This window comes from Megachile rotundata, chromosome 6, assembly GCF_050947335.1.
Source record: "Megachile rotundata isolate GNS110a chromosome 6, iyMegRotu1, whole genome shotgun sequence".
Lineage (NCBI taxonomy): Eukaryota > Metazoa > Arthropoda > Insecta > Hymenoptera > Megachilidae > Megachile > Megachile rotundata.
In genome coordinates, this window is record NC_134988.1 from 17,171,447 (window position 1) to 17,190,167 (window position 18,721).

The window sequence follows — 18,721 nt, forward strand, 5'->3', positions numbered from 1 at the left end:
GGCGCACTATGTCGACGTAGCAGATGAAAGCGGTTATGCCGGCTTCGTATATTGCCATCCTTTTGTCTCTCCCAACGTCGGAAGCAACCCCCCACGGTTTTTCTCTTTCTTGCTCTCTCTTTCTCGATGTACGTTGTGCAACCTCAAAGCCAGTTCTATTTCGGTGCCATCCGACTCGTATCCTCGAGTAAACTGGCATACGACCAAATGCCGTGATACACCGGCCTTGCCATACCGTTCATTCTTCTCACCCCTAACGTTATGACCTCTCGCCCTCTCTTCCTTCCTCTCTTTCTTCTCGCCGCGCCTTTCTCTCGTAACATCGTGGACCATTACGCTCGACCGTGTGCTGCTTACGTTATTATTGTATAAATCAGCCGCACGCGGCGCTGAATTTTCTTCTCGTTACATCCGACGCCGATTTCGTGCAGGCCTGCGCGGCCGGCATCGATCCCCTTCGACGGCGAACCGAGGAATTCACCTGCCACCGAGGGGGTGGCGAATCCAGGAAGGCAGTTTGTAATGTGGCCAGGATCGTAGTATTATTTCTGCGACGGTTGTTCGTTGAATAATGGCCTGAACACAGGTGCACACCGAATGCTTTACCTTTTTCGAATAACGTTATGACATTTCGACAACGTTCACGGCCAGATTTGTCAAGAACATCGTGCCTTTATTCGATCCTACAATAATAGCATCCCCTCAAATGATATTGACTACCAGGAGAAGTTTCCATTCAGTTCAGATTTTTAGATGTGACTCCATAGTCAAGCTTCCTAATCAGATTCGATGGGATAATTATAAATAACTGTATTTTATATTTGATAGAATGTTAACAGTCAAATAATCGTTTTCAACTAAAAACTTAAAACGATAAAACAGAACGGTTCAAGGATTACTTCTCTGAATATCTTCGTTACTTCTTTGGTTCTATTAAAATATCAACGATCGAAAGAACTAGGTATCGAACCGATCGAACAAAAACGTTGAAGCGGCCGGTAATAACGACACCGTCCAAAGAAACCGTGAACAAAAAAAAAACCGCCACAGTATCGGAGGTATTACGGTTGCCCAGCGTCGATTTAATTACCGATTAATCCGGACTTCTTTTGTTTCCCGCTGAATAATGCGCACGCTTCGTCCCTCCGCGAGCTCGTATCGCGACGGTTGTTTTAATAACGACGATAAATCTACGAGCTGGCTGAATGTAACCGAGACACGGGGCTAGTATCTCTTTTTTGTCACCGCTCTGGATTATTGCGTTCTTCCCTTTTGCGACGAAACGTCCGCGGACCAGTTTCGATTCCTGTCGGCTGGATATTACGACATTATTAAAAATCGCGGTCTAGCTAGCGCGGAACGATCGCAATTTAGATTCATCCTTCTCTTTTTCTCTTTCTCTTCTATTACGAACAAATCATACTGACCGATCATTTATTCTCTCGCTTTCTCGCTGTCTCTCTGTTCGCTCGCGAAACGACCAATGGGAAAATAGTAACTGGATGCAGATCGGAAATGACTGCAGTCCGATAACCGGATATCTAATATCCCACCGTTTGGCCCGTCGAACGTTGAAAAATACGAGGATCGGATAAAGCCCCGTGTCCACCGACCATATTCGACCAACTGCAAACTCTGACCATTAGGAGGACGCGAGAACCCGAGAATGTCGGTTCTGATCGGGTCGAGAACTTCCCTCGGGGTCGGGTCAAATGTACGAAAATATCTTGCAACTTAAGAATTTTAACAATTACGGTAACACAACCGCAATTTCGACACGTGGAAAATTCAAAGAGTAGAAATTTTGTTGTGCGAAAATTTCGAGTGGCAATTCCGGAGCGTGGGAATTCCGGCGTGTGGAATTTAGAGCTCGCAGCATTTTCGACGCGTGAAAATTTCGGAGCGTAGAAATTTTGGCGCGAGGAATTTAGAGCACGTGGCAATTTGAACGCGTGACGATTTCGACGCACGGATTTACGACGCGTGGTGACTACGATACGTGACAATTTCGACTCGTGGTAATTTCGGTGCGTGACAATCTCGACGCGTGGAACTGCAGCGCGTGTTGACTGCGGTGCGTAGCAATTACGTCGCGTGGTGATCTAACACGTGCAGATACAACTCGTGATAGTACTCGAAATCTCCGTATCCCAACATCTCGAGAGACGCCTTCAGAAATTCAGTCCGACCCGTCTCAAGCATCAGGTACCCCGGATTTCGGGTTCTTATACACTCCTAACCACCCGTCCATCCCTCTGATCCAGTAGGATGTTTTTTCAACCTCGACCCTTAAGACCGTGTGGCAAATATTAATCGTAACCAGGAAAGGTTGGCCCATCTCTTTTTTTCAAGTTTGCTCGGTGTTATGTGTGTCCTCGACACGGAAGGGTCGTGCAAACTTTTCCTCGTAACAAGACGAACGAGAGCGCAAAAGGGAATGGATAATCAGAGGGAATTACATAGCGAGAGGGTAGCTTGTAGCGGATGCATTTTTTTCTCCTTTTCGCTGTCCTTTCGAAGCGTCACATTTACGCATACCCTCGAAACGTTTTCATTTGCCGATTAGCTTTTTACCCAAACAGTCGTTGATTGAAATGTCCACGGGACGAAAACGCGGTGATTCGATTCCATCCTCGGGTCGAACGCGATGCTTATTAACGTTAATATACGAGGTGACGGTGATACGTCCCCGGAATTTCGACAAAAATTCTGCAGTGAATTTGACACGAATCTGATTTTTGACATAAATCTAAAAGAATTTGCATACGTAGCTGCGAAAAAGAGGTTTACGATTGCGCGCTCTTTCGCGATATTTGCCAATGAAATGGATGGTTCAAGATAAACTGCCGGGGAAATTAAGGATTGAATTCTTCGGCGGGCGAGCCGCGTTTGTGAGAAGAAAACTCATAAGAATTGATGAACCGAGCTGCCGGGATCCAGGAAATAGTTCGCGAGTCGAGAAACTCGTGAATTTAACTGAGTAATCAGTAAACTCCCATTACCCGGCCCCTTTTCGTCCCTGGGCACAGGATGGGTGGCGGCGGTGCAGGTATGGGATTAATTATTTAGCCCGGAGCAATAAGATATGTCAAAGGTGGCTCGTAGCTACGGAACACAGGGCCGTAGTCGGTTTTATTAATGGAGCTTGCCAGTGACATAAGAAAATCGCGATTTTATTTCACCGCTGCAGAGAAAGAATAATCGCATCGTATATTAACTGAGGGACTGCCGTTTAAATTACTCAAATGGAATTGTTGCTACGATAAAAATAGTTTCCTGTTCCCTTAGCTGTCTAATAAAATTATACTTGCATAAACACAACCGACACGCTCCTCCTTTTGCTCGAATAAACGGACAGCGTGCCGCTTTAACGTGCGCGAGAAACATTTTCCAATTATTCTCATTGCGTTTCCCTTTCGCGATGCACATTTTCATGCGTTGCTCCATTAAATTTCGCCTTTATCTCTCCCTGTGTCACTTTCGCCGCTGTTCAAACTTTCTTTTAAGAGTCTCCTTTATCGCGAACATAGAGCAATGACGTCGTAACGCGTTGCCTTGTCATGTATTACATTAGTCTGTACCACGGGCGTGAGGTTCGCGGCGCAGAAAATAAGTCGTAACAGAGTACTGATTTACGAGGGGCAAGTGCACGTTCGTATGGTTTTAAGGGGCAATCCACATTTGTAACCGTACATATCGAACGACGAATGCCCCGCTGATGGATGCTCATCGTCAACGAGAAACTTTTATACGACACGGTCTCGTTTGTCGAACGATCGATCCATTGTGCTCTTCGTGGCGACGTTAAAACAGCGAATGGATCGAACGTAACTGCTTCAAGGTACGTCGAAGTGGAAAGCCTCTTCAAAGAGATGACACAGCTACAATGGTATATTTCAAACCTACGATTAACTCAACCGTGATACGCAGCTACAATGTGTCTTCGTTTCAATATGAATAGAAAATTGTGGTAATACCGGCATAATATTCGACACACAGCGGGTGGAAAATTATTCTTCTTTCATTTTACACATTTCTCTGAATGATACCGGTGGCTGGTCGAAATGAAACCCGACGAGTATCATGGAAAATGGTGCACTCGAAATATGAAATCTCGGCTTCAAAAATTCCTGCGTTCCGAAGATACATGTTATATATGTACAGCGCGTTTTTGATGTGACTGTATGTTAGATTCATCGAGATTAATCGAACGCGTATACATTGGGGAAAAGGGGAGCTGCAAATATTTGGGGATGAGTAAACCCAAGAAATTTACTCAACCTGTAGAATATATTTTCAAGGTGTATCGTTAAATTAGCAGAACCCGAACTTAATCAAATTAACTCTGCAGCGAGACATCCGAAATACTCTTAATTAAATTATACAGTGATCTTGATCCAAATCTCTCAAACCTCTCGAACTTGATTTAAAATTAATTTAAAGCTAGAACTCGAGTATCAGTCACCGGTCTCCCGAAAATTCATCCTTTGTAATTTGAAAATCTTGCTAATCTTTTCACCGGAGTAATTAAAAGAAATCTAATTTTTGTGTTGCATAAGAGTTACCTGTATTTTCTGCGAGTCGTAGGAAGTTCTTCCTCGGGCAGGCAATTTTAATTTCAGGCATAAATTAATTGCGAAACATTCGCTGGAGTTCCTCGGTGACAGGACGGTAACTTCATCACGATGTAATTTCAACGTTGACCACGGTTGGTTTCAGGTGTCCTGGATGAGGAGCAAGGATCTCCACATCCTCACGTCGGGAATCACTTTGTTCAGCTCGGACACGAGGTTCGGGCCTCAGCACACACCAGGAAGCGACGCTTGGACCCTCAGGCTGGACAATGCTAGGAAGGCAGACTCTGGCAAGTATGAATGTCAGGTGAATGCCGAGCCGAAAATGATGTATGTTGTTCAGCTGTCCGTTAGAGGTAATTACCATTTCTCCTGAACCACCGTATTTAACCCGCTTCACGAAACGTCAAATACTTTCTCGGCTACATCTTGAATTTTAATCACACCCTGTTAATCTTGTTTCATACAGAAGCAGAGCTTCTCGAGGTAAAAAAATTTCACTGATTCAATAAAGGGGATTCCACTGATTTAATTTTACCCGATTACAATTTAACCGATACCGCGTTGCAGTCGACTTTGTGTGAAAGCATAATTGCATTACTGTGCAAATAGCGTCTCTACTTTTCACTTTTAAAGTGTAGGTCGAGCTACGTGTTTAGCTCGTAATTATAGACGCGAGAAATTTCGCTTATCGATCCACCGTATAATGTGCGGTGCTTCGGTTTCAAACATTTAATGAGAGGAGGATCGCCCGTTTAATTTTCCCGATTAATCTCCTACCGAAAATAATAAATTGTAATTAATTTTAAACGACATAATTGTAACGAGATGCGTTAAATTTATTTACCACGGACATAATGAACAAATTTTCTGGCTAACCTCGTCAATACGTTTATTATCTCTTTCAGATCCTGACAAACCGGAAGGTTACGACGAACCCCATTCCCAGCAGACTCGAATAAGTAAGTAAGCATCGCGAGAATGATCCCTGCGATCATTTTGCCAGGATCTATTCGATGATTTAAATTGAAATTCATAGTTCGCGGAACAATTTCACGGTCTAAGTTTAATAACCGCGCAATTTCGAATTTTCATACACGCCGGGGGTGATTAAAAAATATTTTCAATCAAAATCTGCCGATAGATTGTCGTCCACGCATCGAGTTTTATTGCACGCTATATTTTTTTTTCTTTTTTTCGACGTACACTGACAACGTGCAGATATACGTCAGCAATGCAATCAAAACTTCATCGAAAGTTTTTCCGTCCCCGTAACTCGTAAAAATTAATCCCGCCTTTCTCGCGGCCAAATCCCTCTGCCTATTTTTTTATTTCGTCCATGCGGTTAGTCGATCAGCATAATGAAATCCATGCCCCGGGTATTGATGCACGATCGAAACTTCTTCGTATACAAATCCGTAAATTACCTTGTTCGATCCGTTTCGTGTTGCGGACTCGAAAAATATCATTTTCCGCTCCGCTAATCCGTGATCTTGATTTGATTCTTCGCGACGGTAACTCGAATCTGGATGTGTACTCTCGTATCGTCTTTAAAGAAGATTTCAGACTCCTTATAAATACAATTCTTCCGCTATGCTTTTATTTCATCAAGGTAGTAATACGTTCGACTTTGGATTCATGACATTCAAATTGCATTTCCAATCTTGTCGCTGTGAAGATCAACTTCTCAAGTTTTCTTTAACTAACTGATTGCTTTGCGGGACTCAGCTGTCTTATTTTCCTTCATTCGCGAAGTTGGATTCGAGTAGATTTTTCATAAGGAAGAATAAGACGGGGCTTCAAAAATCTAAAAAGCGTAGAAAGATGAGGAGAACTTGGAGATAGGTGAAAATAAAAAAATTGATTTTCAGAGACGTTTCATAAATTTCCGAACGGCGGTCAGCGATTTTCACGCGAGATATTAATGGAGTCTGTGTATCTCTTGGATGCTAAAGGGTGTCGTGGAACCTTTATACACCGTCGACCCGGTTAAAAAATCATCCGTAGGTCTTCTTATTTCTCTTCTGGACCTAGTCGACATCAATCACTTAAGGATAAGCGCGCTTCTTCGTTGGCTTTGACGGTTGGGATCCGTCGTCGATTCTTCTTGCAGCGGCCTGCTAGACGCTTCATAATTCTTTCCAACTTCCATCATTTCACCGTTCGAGACGCGAGATTTCTGGATCTTTTCTTTATTGCTTCCAGCTCACAGCTTGAACTTTTTCTCGTCAAAATTGCTATCGATCCCGAATCGACGGATAGATTCGAGAGCCGCGTGAAAACAAGCGTCAAGGAAGCTGCCTTAAATTAAAATACCTAGAAGAAGTGAACCGCCCACTATGGAAATTCTCATCGAATCGAAAAAAACTTTCTTGTATAAGGAAACTGGTTACCGCAATCAAAGTATTTAATCGGCAAAATGAAATTTTTGAAATTATGACGCGCAAAAATATTTCCAAGAGCGAATTTTCCTATTTTCCTTACTTGCCTCTTAATAACCGATAACTTTCGATAAGGTTATCGAGGGAGGACCGGATCAAGAGCGGCGCGAAAAGGATCAAGAAAGCTGTTTTCCTAAGCGAAAATACTCTCGAGAAGTAATCTACGATGGAAATTATTTTCGTCAAACTCCGAGCAATTTTGTTACAAGAGAAATTAGTTATAAGAAAAAACTGGTAACCCAAGGAAAAAGATATAATCATTCAAAACTGTATTATGAAAGAAAATTTCTGCTTGGAGTAAAAAGATAACGAGTTTTCTTGCTTCCCTCGCTGGAATATCAACAACTTACGATCACGACGCCATGAAACAACCAGATGTCCGTAACAGTCGCCATCGAATTTGACGGCGAACGGAAACAGGAAGAAAAGCAAGAACGCCAAAGTGAGATCAGGCTGCCTCAGCGTATACAGTAATAACGGCATAACGTAATATTTCGCCGAGGAGAAATGCAGTTCCCCGAGGATTAATCCGAGTCTAATAGGATTATCCTTAATCCCGGTAGTCCTGGAAAACCTCCTCTGGTACAGCGCGCTCTTTTTCCTCGTCACCTAGCCCGCCCATAACCATGGGACCAACGATTCCGTCAAGAGAGCCCGGTATTAAACAAAGTCCGTAACCATGGAATAATGTATGTTTGTCCTCGCGTTATCGTACCTCATGGGAGTCCCGTTGCTTTTTCCCTGTTCACCGTGTAATGAATTATTAGGACACGTACGTTGCCGCGAGATTCTCTCGTTCGTTCATACTTGAAACTGCAATTTCCAACTGGAGGATCTTGCTGGTTAGACCAAGGCGACAACGGGAAGACCGTTTCTTTCTTCTTTCGTCTCTTCCCAGCTCTTTCCTCCTCTGTCTCTGCTTAATACGCAGCGAACGAGGAAGTAGGTCGCGTTTTAATATAGCGACGAGACTTAAGGCTCTGCCACGGTAAGTGAATCGTAATTGTAATCTCTTTGGGGCGTCATAACCTTTTCCAACGTTCAAAGAGATTTTCAGCAGGCTCCTGATTTTCCGTTGAACACGATTTAACCCTCTGTAACCTCGACCATTTCATATTTGCCAAAGAAAACGAATACCGGCCACAGGAAACGTTCGATCGATCGCGTCGATAATATATCGTTCGAAATAATATTTGACGAGTCCTCTTTATTGAGACATGTTCGTATTTCAGGATCAAAAACAGCTCCGAGTTAGGGTTGGAAGAAATATTTCATGCTTAGGGTTTGGCAACCAAAGCTTTTTTACAATCGATTCTTCGGGCGTGTTCACGCCCACGGTGGCGAGAGGTTGCGTGGTTCGATTTCGAGGCGGAATTGGAGCGAGCGAAGCGGGTCTGCTCGCGTCGAGCGGAGGAACGTGTCGTTTCACGGTGGCGCGCATATTAAGCGAGTACTTGGACCGACTCTCTAAATTAAAATGTACAAACTTGACAGTCCCGTGTGGAAACCCTGTTACTGCCTTCCTTTTCACCGTTTTCGCGCTAGATTCTTTAACTCCTCCGAGAAAAGAAGTTAACGTTCGCGTTAATTAAAATTATTGCGTAACATCGAGGATCCTCGATGGCGCGTAGTAAAGTGGATACTCGTTGCATATTTCGATTCCTCTTCGCAGCAAATTAAAAAGTTGAAAGTAAGTTACGTCAATTACCGAGCGTCACTCGATACATCGCGGTGACCTGATGCTGTCAATTAAAAAGTTGCCGAGAAAGTCTCTGGACAAGGAAACTCTTTGGGTCGATTGTTTAGCTGCTCCTTCAACTTCCTTTGACGATGCTTTTACTGGCAGGTGATAATTAATTCGCTCGAAGGGCCGGTTTAATAAACAAAAGCGAAGAATTAAGGCTGTCCGTTCAACGAAGTCTTCTTCGCCGTAGAAAATCAACTTTTCTTCCCTCGATGTTCAGTTTATTTAGCCCGAAGTTTTAACTTCTAAATTATTTGCGATTTGGAGTGGAAGTAAATCTCGCTCGTGAAAATCAAGCGAAACCACCTGAAGATTGAAGCCTTTCGTTGAAATCCCCTCGTACGAATAGAGTCGTAAACAAGTAACGGGCAGCACCGTAATAAGTTTGACGAACACCATGACCCGGCAAACTGTTCAACGTCACTTTAAACCCTCTAATCTTGATGACACGATGTTGCCATATGATATTTGTCCGTACATGGCTTGCAGGTTACGAAAGCACCGCTCCAGTGGCGTCCATAATGGGTCCTCGGGAGCAGAGGGTGCCATCAGGGTCGACGATCACCTTGAGGTGCGTCATATTGTCTCCGTATCAGACTCGACCCATCAGGGGCGTACAATGGCTCCGGGACAACAAACTACTAACATTCCAGGTAATGTACCTTCTCCGATCGCCGTTCCTCAATATTTTTTATCGATACCCTTTATCGCTTATAAGCTCGATTTCAATTTAAGCGACAACTTAAATAAAACAAAACTCCGCTCCACGTTTCGTATCCGTTTTTGCATGCGAAATTACCTCGTTCGCTTATCACAGGACTTTTCGCGTAAAAACAAACTTTCGATTCATTTACGCGAAATTACAGGATATTCGTTACGCGGTACTAAAGTAATTACAGAGTACGTTTAAATCGTTTTACGGCTACATGAAGAATGTTCAGGCGTCGATCGGGGCCACGATAAACGAACAACTGAAAATTTATTCGCAGAAGCTTTTTGCAATTCATTTCGACAAATTTATTACTAAATTACTGGGTCTTTCGTTCCGTTTTCCTCGGTTTTTCGATCGAAGTAAAGAGTACCTTCGAAGAGAAATACTTTGACCGCAGAATTATCTACCGTTTCGCGAAACGTCATAAAAAAAGTGTAGCCAACAAACGGTTCATTGGTTTTTGCCTCGCATTTGCAAGTCGCATTGTTCGCAGGCAGCACGAGGCGGAATAAACGTAGAAACTGAAAGAGGCGCGGCTCGCACGGTCTCCGAATTGACATTGGCGACAGTCACGCAGAACGACGTCGGAAACTATTCCTGCAGACCGACGGAGGGACGAACGGACACTGTAACGCTGATCGTTGAACCAGGTTAGCGCTCTTCACCTTTTTAGCGACCTCTTCAACTTCTCTGACGCTGCGTTTCGTTCGCCATCGAAAATAATCGCGAGTCCAATTTTGAGAGAAACGTATAGATAACGTTGCACGAAGCTACCGGTCACCAAGGGGTCAAATCAAAAACGAATAACGTCGTTTCGAAGTTGCAAGGTACACGGAGTTAGGGGCAATTATCGAAAGGATAAAAACGCGACGTGGTAAGTTTATTTCTCCGAATAATTTACCAACGACGACCGTACACGGCAATCATCGTCGAAATAAAGAAAGGTACAGCCTAATGACGGGACATTTGTTGCAAATTACCGTCATAAAATCTAACCCCAAATCGTGGTTATACCGCGATCAAAAGCTCTTTGGAAGAACGTTTCTCCGCGAACCGCATCGTCTGGAAACATTACGAGCCCTCGGGATCATTTATATTCGATTGGTCGTAACGCTTTCGTGCACGCCACGAGAAGAACGGTGGGGGCTAGAAAAAGAGAAACAGCGGGGACGAAGGGCCGTGGCGTAGACGGTATAGCCATGATCTAAAGTCGTGCCTCAGGATTACTCGAAACACTTTAAAGTTTTAAGGAGGCGGTAGTATTTCACGGTGGAACTATTTGTCTAGCTCAGCCTCTCGGTTCGCCGCGGACCATCGTTTGAGACGTCGCGAGAAAGAAGGAAAATCCCGAGGTAAAGGGGCGTTCACGGTGTGCTCGGGTGAGAAATAGAGAAAGGAAGCTTGCTAGGGGATGATAAAGCTGGCTAACCGGTGCGAGAAAGACGGCTCAAGGGTTGGAGGATCGGCGAAAATAAGAGGGAGGGTAAAGGAGATCCGTAAGCACGCTTGCATGCGGAATTCACAGGCAGTAGTCTCTATTATCGTGAATTTTCCTTCGGAAGTTATTGCGAGGAAACGGCGGCCCGCTCGACGTCGCATTTTTCCTGGCCGACCGACGCCCACCGACGACGCTACATTGTACGCGTATTCCTACATACCTACGTACATACGTATATATACACATACATATATACATATATATATATGTAGCTGCCGGGCTATTCCTTTTCTCTTGTCCCGTGTTCGGGCGGTGAAACGCGCCGTAAATCAGAACTTCGCCGACTCGTTTCGTAGTTTCACAGATTGCGAATTTACGCGGTTTATAGGCGACTCTCGAGCGACTGTCTCACCGTCGTGCATTTGCGATTCCTGCTCCTCTTCCTCCTGTTTCGCGAAGCGGCAAAGTATCGCGATTCGTTCGCACAACTTTCATAAGTTGTCGCTTAATCGACTTCTTATCCGGTCTATCCACTTGTGCAACCGCTTTCGGTATTATATATTTAATTGCACGTTTGCCGTTTAAAACTTTACCTATTCGATCGTAGCGTCAGCGGTGCTTCATCGATATGCACAATTTACATCGGCGTTTATGGTAATATTTATGGAGAGCATTTATGTTCTGCGCGTGCTCGTAAAAATCATCGGTCGACGAAACACCGTGACGGTCGCGTTTAATTTCGATCGAACGGTAATTCTTTCGGTAATCTATCTCTGGCATGTAAACTTGCGTAAATTCGCAATTTGAACCGCGCAGCGAATTGCCGAAACCTGATTTATCAGGGCAATTGATATCTCTCTGAAACATCGAGCGAATAGAGGCGCAGAATGTTGCACAACGAGCGTAACGTATCACGAACTTTATGCGTTTGTTTTTCGTTAAACGCAACATTTAAAAACTGTATTTATCGCGTCATTCCATAAGTCTCTCTTATTGGTATTTGAATTATTCACGAGTTACTTAGTTTACGATTTGTGCAATCCGCGTTTCATTTAAATGTACAACGTACGCACAAGACGAAACTGGCCTTAAATAACGGACAGCTTTCATTAATCGATCTGCTGGTCGAGCAAAATCGGCGTCCGGTGATTAATTAATCGCGGATGGCCACGAAAGGCGCGGAGAAAAATGACTTTCCACGAGCTTTCTGATAAACGAACGAGTTAAAACCGTCTCTCGTTAATTTTTCACGCGATTCGTTGACAATCTCACCAGCACGAATCATGTTCTGCCTGAAAAACTATTTAACTCCGAGCGAACTTCTGCACGAATGCACCAAGTCTATGCAAGAAAAAGTAAGGTAAAAAACTTGCTTTCTAAGCTGCTGAATATTAATGTTTGCGTACGCATGGACATGCATGGAAACAAGGTAAAGCGATAGAAAAAGCAAGAAAAGTTTTGCGCTTACCTTCGCATATCGAATCCACGTTGTGGCACTGCCTGTACAAGCAGCTAAGAGTCGCTGACATTAATGTTTCTCGTGTCTCCCATCGATACGAGCCAGCAGCAAGAAACGTCATTTGGCTGATTCGTCGAATGCAGCGCGAGGTTTAACGACTTTTCAGGAAGCAAACAGGGCAAAAAGCGGTCGAGTACAGTGCCAGTCCACGCTGCAAAGTCGACTTTTTGCAGGTCGGCTGCTGGTTTGCTGTGTCTGAGCTAATTCGTATGCGATCGTAAATAACGTCGCGCATATATCAAAACTTACAGCGACTTCCTCAACCCTCTGGTTCCACCAATCGTCGCCGCCGTTTCCACGTCGCAACAATCCTGTCTTATCCCATTCCACCGGCCGACTTCCGTCTTTCGCTCCGTGCCACCTCGCGTTCCACTCTTCTCCGTGTTCCTCTTCCTCGTTCGTCGAACTTCCATGGTCCCTCTTTGTCCCTCTGATTCCCCCCCGGTCTCATCCGAAGTCGCTCACCTAGCCCAGACGACGCTCCGCGCCGATGACAGTAGCTGCCAGAAGCACTTCCACCGGCCAGATTAAAGATACAATTCCGCGATTCTATTAATTAAGAAAGTTAATTACGTCTGGAATTCAATTTTCCTAATTGCACATCACCGTTAGCTCTCTCGCGACTGCCGTCTCGAGCTTTATCCTGGATATCTCGTTCGAAGTCCACTCGAGTCCTCGTTCAACACTTTTCCTCGCCCTTTCCTTGTTTTTTTTTTCGATCAGTATTTTTTTGATAGCTGGGATCGATCACCTTCGAATCGCTTTTATTCTAATCCTTTGAAATTTGTTTTTAGAGTTACAACCGCCTCTGAAGTCGTTTGGCGGAGAGGATGAGCTTTTAATATTTGGCTCGTATTCAGAGCGCGCTATTAAAGGTGAAGTGGAGGTTTTAGCGTTGTTGTGTTCGGATTATGAGTTTAACAGTTTGCCGGGGGAAAAATTTGGCTAACGACTCGACTGCGAAAGCCGTGGCACCTAATAACGCGGAAACTCCAGTTTAAAACGGTGCTCGCGCTTTTACGGTTTCTCGTGTTCGAATAAACTTTTTTTCTTTCGCCTTAACTCGAGATTTAACGCCAGACCGTTCGTAATTTCGCGTTATCGATGACCCGTGACAGCCGACGCGTTAAAACCAAGGTTTATCGCGGATCGTTACAGTTTCATCGTTGACCTTAATAAGATTGTTCGCCGAGGACAGTTTAAGGCCAATGTTGGCGAGCTTTGCGAATTGGCCTTAGGAACGCTAGTGATCTGCTGCACAGCCTTACTGGGTCAGTGGTAGTCGTAATAGCTCGTATAAATTAGCCATAAGTGCCCTGCTAAGCTAGACTACCGAGCTTACCAAAGAACTGTAGATCACATTCTCGCTGTTATCAGAGTACACGAATTAAATACGTGTATACGTGTATAGTTGTAAACCCATTAGTGCCCGCCATTATTTCGGAACTATTAATCGTCGGCGCGTCGATTAGAATTTATGGAGGATGAGAAAGTTTGCCGTGGAGATGTTGCGCGAATGATCGTTACAGTTTGTCAAATATCGATAACAAACACCGGTAGATGAAGGGCTCAACTTTTAGTCTAGTGGATCGACTCGTTAATACGATAGGTTTCACGTTGTCGTCAAGAGAGAGTTCGCGTTACTACTTTGAATCGCGAATGATCTACAAGCTCGAAAAGTTGCGCAAGTAGTACTCCGGGTTCCTCCAGTTTTCCTAAAGGAACTCTTGAAAATTGTCCCGTATCCTACGCGCTTCTGAAGAACGATTCCTCTCCGAGAGCTGTTCCCCGTAGTTTCGAAATGCTTTGGGAGTCATTAAAGCGATCGATATTCGAACTTCCACCATTACTTTCGCTTGCAAACATTTATGTATACGGTGAGACATTTCCTCGTCACTTACCGGTACCGTTGTTTCCTGCCGGATGAAATCGTTAAAAGATCCAGTAGATTGAATCCGAAAAATTTAACGGTGCAATACGCGCCGCAACAATCGCCTAGATCAAAAAGTTTGCCAATCGAATTGGTTTCGTTGGTCAACAGTGAAACTGGTGAATTGATCATACGTAATAATAGTCGTAGAGCTGGGCAAAATAAATATAAAACGTTTCCTTAGTACCGACTGGAGCCGAATTTTTTAATAACTCCACTGGGGAGAGTAAAAAAATAATTCGGCGACTTCAATTTACACAGATATTTCGAGCTTGAAATTTAATAATATAACAGGAAGGTTTAAAAGGTGAGGAACTGGGGCTAAGAGAGAAAGAGAGGGTAAGAGATGAAATTCGGAGTTATATAAACGGTAGCTTGGGGAGTCGTTAGGTATTAAACTCCATACGAACTGCAACCTCGCGTCGCCGACACGCTGCTCTGTTCGTGTATACATATATATGTTTAAAAATCTTGAAGATGCTCATGAACCTCCGGGGCGACGTGGTGACATATTGGCGCGTCGGGAATTCGTCTGTGAGAAAATAACGGTAAAACTTATCACGATTGTGTCTAGACGTTCTACTTTAAGGGACAGGTGAAATTCAGAGAGGGAAATTCACTTTGAACGCATTAGAACTTTTAAGGAAAAATTATGCGCCTTTTAACTCCGCGTTTCAGCGACTCGAGTGCAATTTTGGTTGCGTTCGTTTAAAGTTGTGACAGATCACGTATATAATTTGAATACTCCAAATGATAGCGATGTATTTAATTATAATTTATGCAAATGTTCAAATTTGCTGCACATAGAAGATAACAAAGTCCGGTTTCAGGTATCTGATGGACAAATATTCAAAGACCATCAAGGGGAATCATCGATTAATGCCAAGCAACGTTCGCCGAAAATCCATCGATACCCTGCCACTCTAATTAAACGCTCAATTGACCGTACCCTATCACGGCAGCCAATTAACTATCCCTGATACCCATCCTGGACAAAGGATCGCACGGCGATGTTCGAAATCCGTCGTGATCTTCTAGCCATCAGGAGCCAAATAGAAGCAGACTTCCTGAAATACCGAGGAAATTGTGCAAACCGCAAGCGATAAAGACCACTACTTCGTTAACTATTATCGAATAAATTTGACGAAGATTTATATCGCCCTCTGCCGGTTATCCAGGTCGCTCGATCTTAAAATTTTAATAAAATAGGAACCAGTAACGTTGCCAATTAAGTTCGAATCGAACTCGCAAGATTAAAACGTCACATTCTAACAGAGTCGATAATTTTCACATTTAATTACGCGATAGTCGATCGATCGAGTCTAATTGAAGGACGATAATCGCGATCGCACGATGCTCGATAAATTTTCGAGTCAACTTCTCGAAGTAACAACGTGGAAAAGTTGCACGGTTAATCGGTCGAGAATTATGAAAGCATAATCACTGTCGGTAACTGGAACATTTTCTGGTGGATTAAGCGTAAAACCTCGCTACGTGTTCCTAACGACGAGTAAAAGAGGCCGCGAAGAAATTTACTAGTTTCTAATGTACATAAACCGATGCACGCCCATTTCTCTCGCACAAAGTGCTCGTATTTCTGCCATTAGAGCGACTGTGGGGCCGTGTAATCAGTAGAGGAGATCGTTAAAAGGAGTACTTTCGGAGAATAAAGTAGCTGTTAACGGGTCTTCCGAAAAAATCAGGATTTCTTCCGTGGTGTTGGCGATCGTAAAGTGCCGTTAAGACGAAAGCTGGCCAACACCGTGTGCCTCCGTTAGCCGATAGTTACAACCCCTGCTCGTTTTTCGAGTTTACCCGCTATCGAGCAACAGATTTCTCCTTGTGAACGTGGAAACTCGGAAAATTAATCCAACTTCAAAAAACTCTCGCATTCATGAAAAAAAGGGAAAACTTGTTCTCACAGGAGCTTTCAATTAATTCTCCTTTCGAGGGAAAACTAAAAGCAGCTTGTAACTTCAAACGAAACTAGATTTCGAACAAACACCGGTTCACGCGAAAATCGCCGAAGCGAGTTCCGCCTTTTAATTACGTAGCCTCCGTGCTTAGGAAAAAAGATAATATCGACGGTGTTAAGCCACGAAAGCCCATCTTATGAAATAGAATTTTTGGCAACGTCAAACGGCTTTTTGTAAACACGGTTCAAAGTACTTGTACGTGTACGACGCTTCGAGGCACGTACATTTACATGAAGCGTGTAACATCCTTACCGTATTGCGCGGGAACAAAGCTAATACCACTTTGAAATCTCCGTCCTATCTCTGACGGTGTGCGTTCGTCGTTTTACAACGCTTTTATTGCAAACAAATATGCACTCTGCTGAAAATCACCTGCGGCGTTAATTGCCGGTATCAATCAATTAAAGCTCGTTCCGGGGAATTTCAACTTTAATAGTTTTAAAATTTGTACGAGAATTTTACTCGATTTTTCACAACGGCGGCGTGTAATCTGGATTATAATTGCAATTTTAGCGAATCGATTTTCAGCGTAACAATATTTAATTTCGAGAACGTATTTACGTGGTCAGGTGGGGAGCGCTGAAACAGGCTCCAGAGTGGCACTCACTTATTACCGAGCCGATTATTTGTTACCTTTCGATGGAAGGAAATAAACGGGTCTGGTCTCGCCACGTTAAAAAGCGTGGTAATTAATGAAGACCTTAGCTCATTCGGAGGTGGGTAACGCAGGAAAACCAATAATCCAACGGTCTCACGGTGAGACATTGATTTACGAGTCGGTGGTTTCATTACTCTTTCTCCTGGAACGATATCCACGTTTCTTTCTTTCGCGCGAAATCGCAGCTCTCAGTGCCGGGGCGTAATCATAAATCGACGATTGTTCAACGTCCTATGACCCCGCGAAACACGGGAAACCGTGAAACTGAGAAAGAGTTTTATTTCTGTTACAGGAGAACGCACGGAAGCCATGCAACGTGACGCCGGATACGTCTCTTCCGGATGTAACGTCAGGCACTGGGCCGGACTTCTACTTCCGTTCCCGTGGTTTCTAATACTCGCGCGAAACAGCCAAACTTTCCTGCAATAGCGAACCAACCCGACAGTATTTCACGCTTGCCTCTTCTGCCCTGATGCCCTCGTTCCGCTTCGAGGAGAGTACAACCATTGACCAACGGCTAGATTGTAAGCTAGATATATCGTAGAAATTATCGATAAGAGGATCATCGAATATCGGGACCATTTCAATTGTACACCGAATTTTTGCGATCGAATTCTGTCAGACAGGATTAGCGCAGCTAATCAGATTGGTTCGTCAAATTTTATCCGTTAATTCTTTAACGGGTAAAAATTTGATACGGAAATTTAAACATCGAGGAAGAATCATTCGCTTCGAGAGAAGCGAATTGATACGTCTTGTAATTCTGTCATGAGTATTTCATGGAGAGAATGGTTTACGAAGCGAGTAAAAATGTAATCGAGAGGCAACTCATCGGAAAAGCGAACCGTCTGTTAAATTTATTTTTTACGTAAATAATTCAGTAAGTGAGCCGCAATGCTACACTTGATCTCAATGCGTTGAAACGTCTTTCTCGCTTCGCCCTTGCTTCTTTGAGCGTCGCTCTTGAACTCAATGGGATTAAAGTGGCCGAGTAACGTCAAAGGATGTGAAAGTAATTTGATATCCTGTATCTTAGCAAGGTGGATGCTTCTCTGATGCCGAGGAACGATATTAATCCAAATTTTTAATTCATAATTTTACTCGTCGAGCTTGATGAAACGCTCGCGTCGTCGATCCTGTCATAAGATTGTACATAATTAACGAAGAATTTTTAAGTAACCTCGACGGATCTAGGCTAGTATTTATGAACGAACGCACAATTACCTTCAGCCAAGTAATCATACAAAAAAATGACTGATACCGTTTTTATTTATCGCAATCATTTTATGTCTAACAATATTTAATTCTCCTTTCTATCAGCCATTTTTAGTATGTGATTTTATACCAATTATTTCAAGCGACGTAATTAGGAAAACTTGTTGTATTTATTCGTACCATAATTTAAGTACGACTTCAAAGCGCGACCGACCACGAATTTATCTTCCAATTATTTAAATACATTGTACGATTTTTTAAAATAAAACTCTTGGATTCATACAGCGTAATATTTTAATAGAATGTGCTGCAAAATTCACCCTTCATGAATTAAAATCAATTCGTAAATAAAGTAGATCAGGAAGAATTTCAATGAAATGAAATTCAGAAAATCAAAAACCATAGAACATCGAAGAGTCTTTGCCATTCAATGCTTGAAAAATCGTTCCGCAAATTTTCAACATTATTCAACACTTTGATGCGTTATGAATTACAAATAACGCGAGATGGTCCG

At 43.4% G+C, this 18,721-nt stretch overlaps 1 protein-coding gene across 4 annotated transcripts in view; it reads left to right on the forward strand.

Annotated features, from left to right (window-relative positions):
* The window catches only part of LOC100882227 (lachesin), an 83,761-nt gene extending 65,272 nt beyond the window's left edge, over positions 1-18,489 (forward strand). For 3 of the 4 annotated variants that reach the window (XM_012287459.2, XM_076532640.1, XM_076532639.1), the window contains 5 exons: positions 4,720-4,930; positions 5,483-5,536; positions 9,249-9,412; positions 9,965-10,121; positions 17,285-18,489. In XM_012287459.2, coding sequence (XP_012142849.2) covers positions 4,720-4,930; positions 5,483-5,536; positions 9,249-9,412; positions 9,965-10,121; positions 17,285-17,421 — 723 coding nt within the window. In that variant the 3' untranslated portion in view covers positions 17,422-18,489. The remainder of the gene's footprint in view (positions 1-4,719; positions 4,931-5,482; positions 5,537-9,248; positions 9,413-9,964; positions 10,122-17,284) is intronic. The other variant, XM_076532641.1, reaches the window with a different exon arrangement.
* The last annotated feature ends 232 nt before the right edge of the window (positions 18,490-18,721 follow it).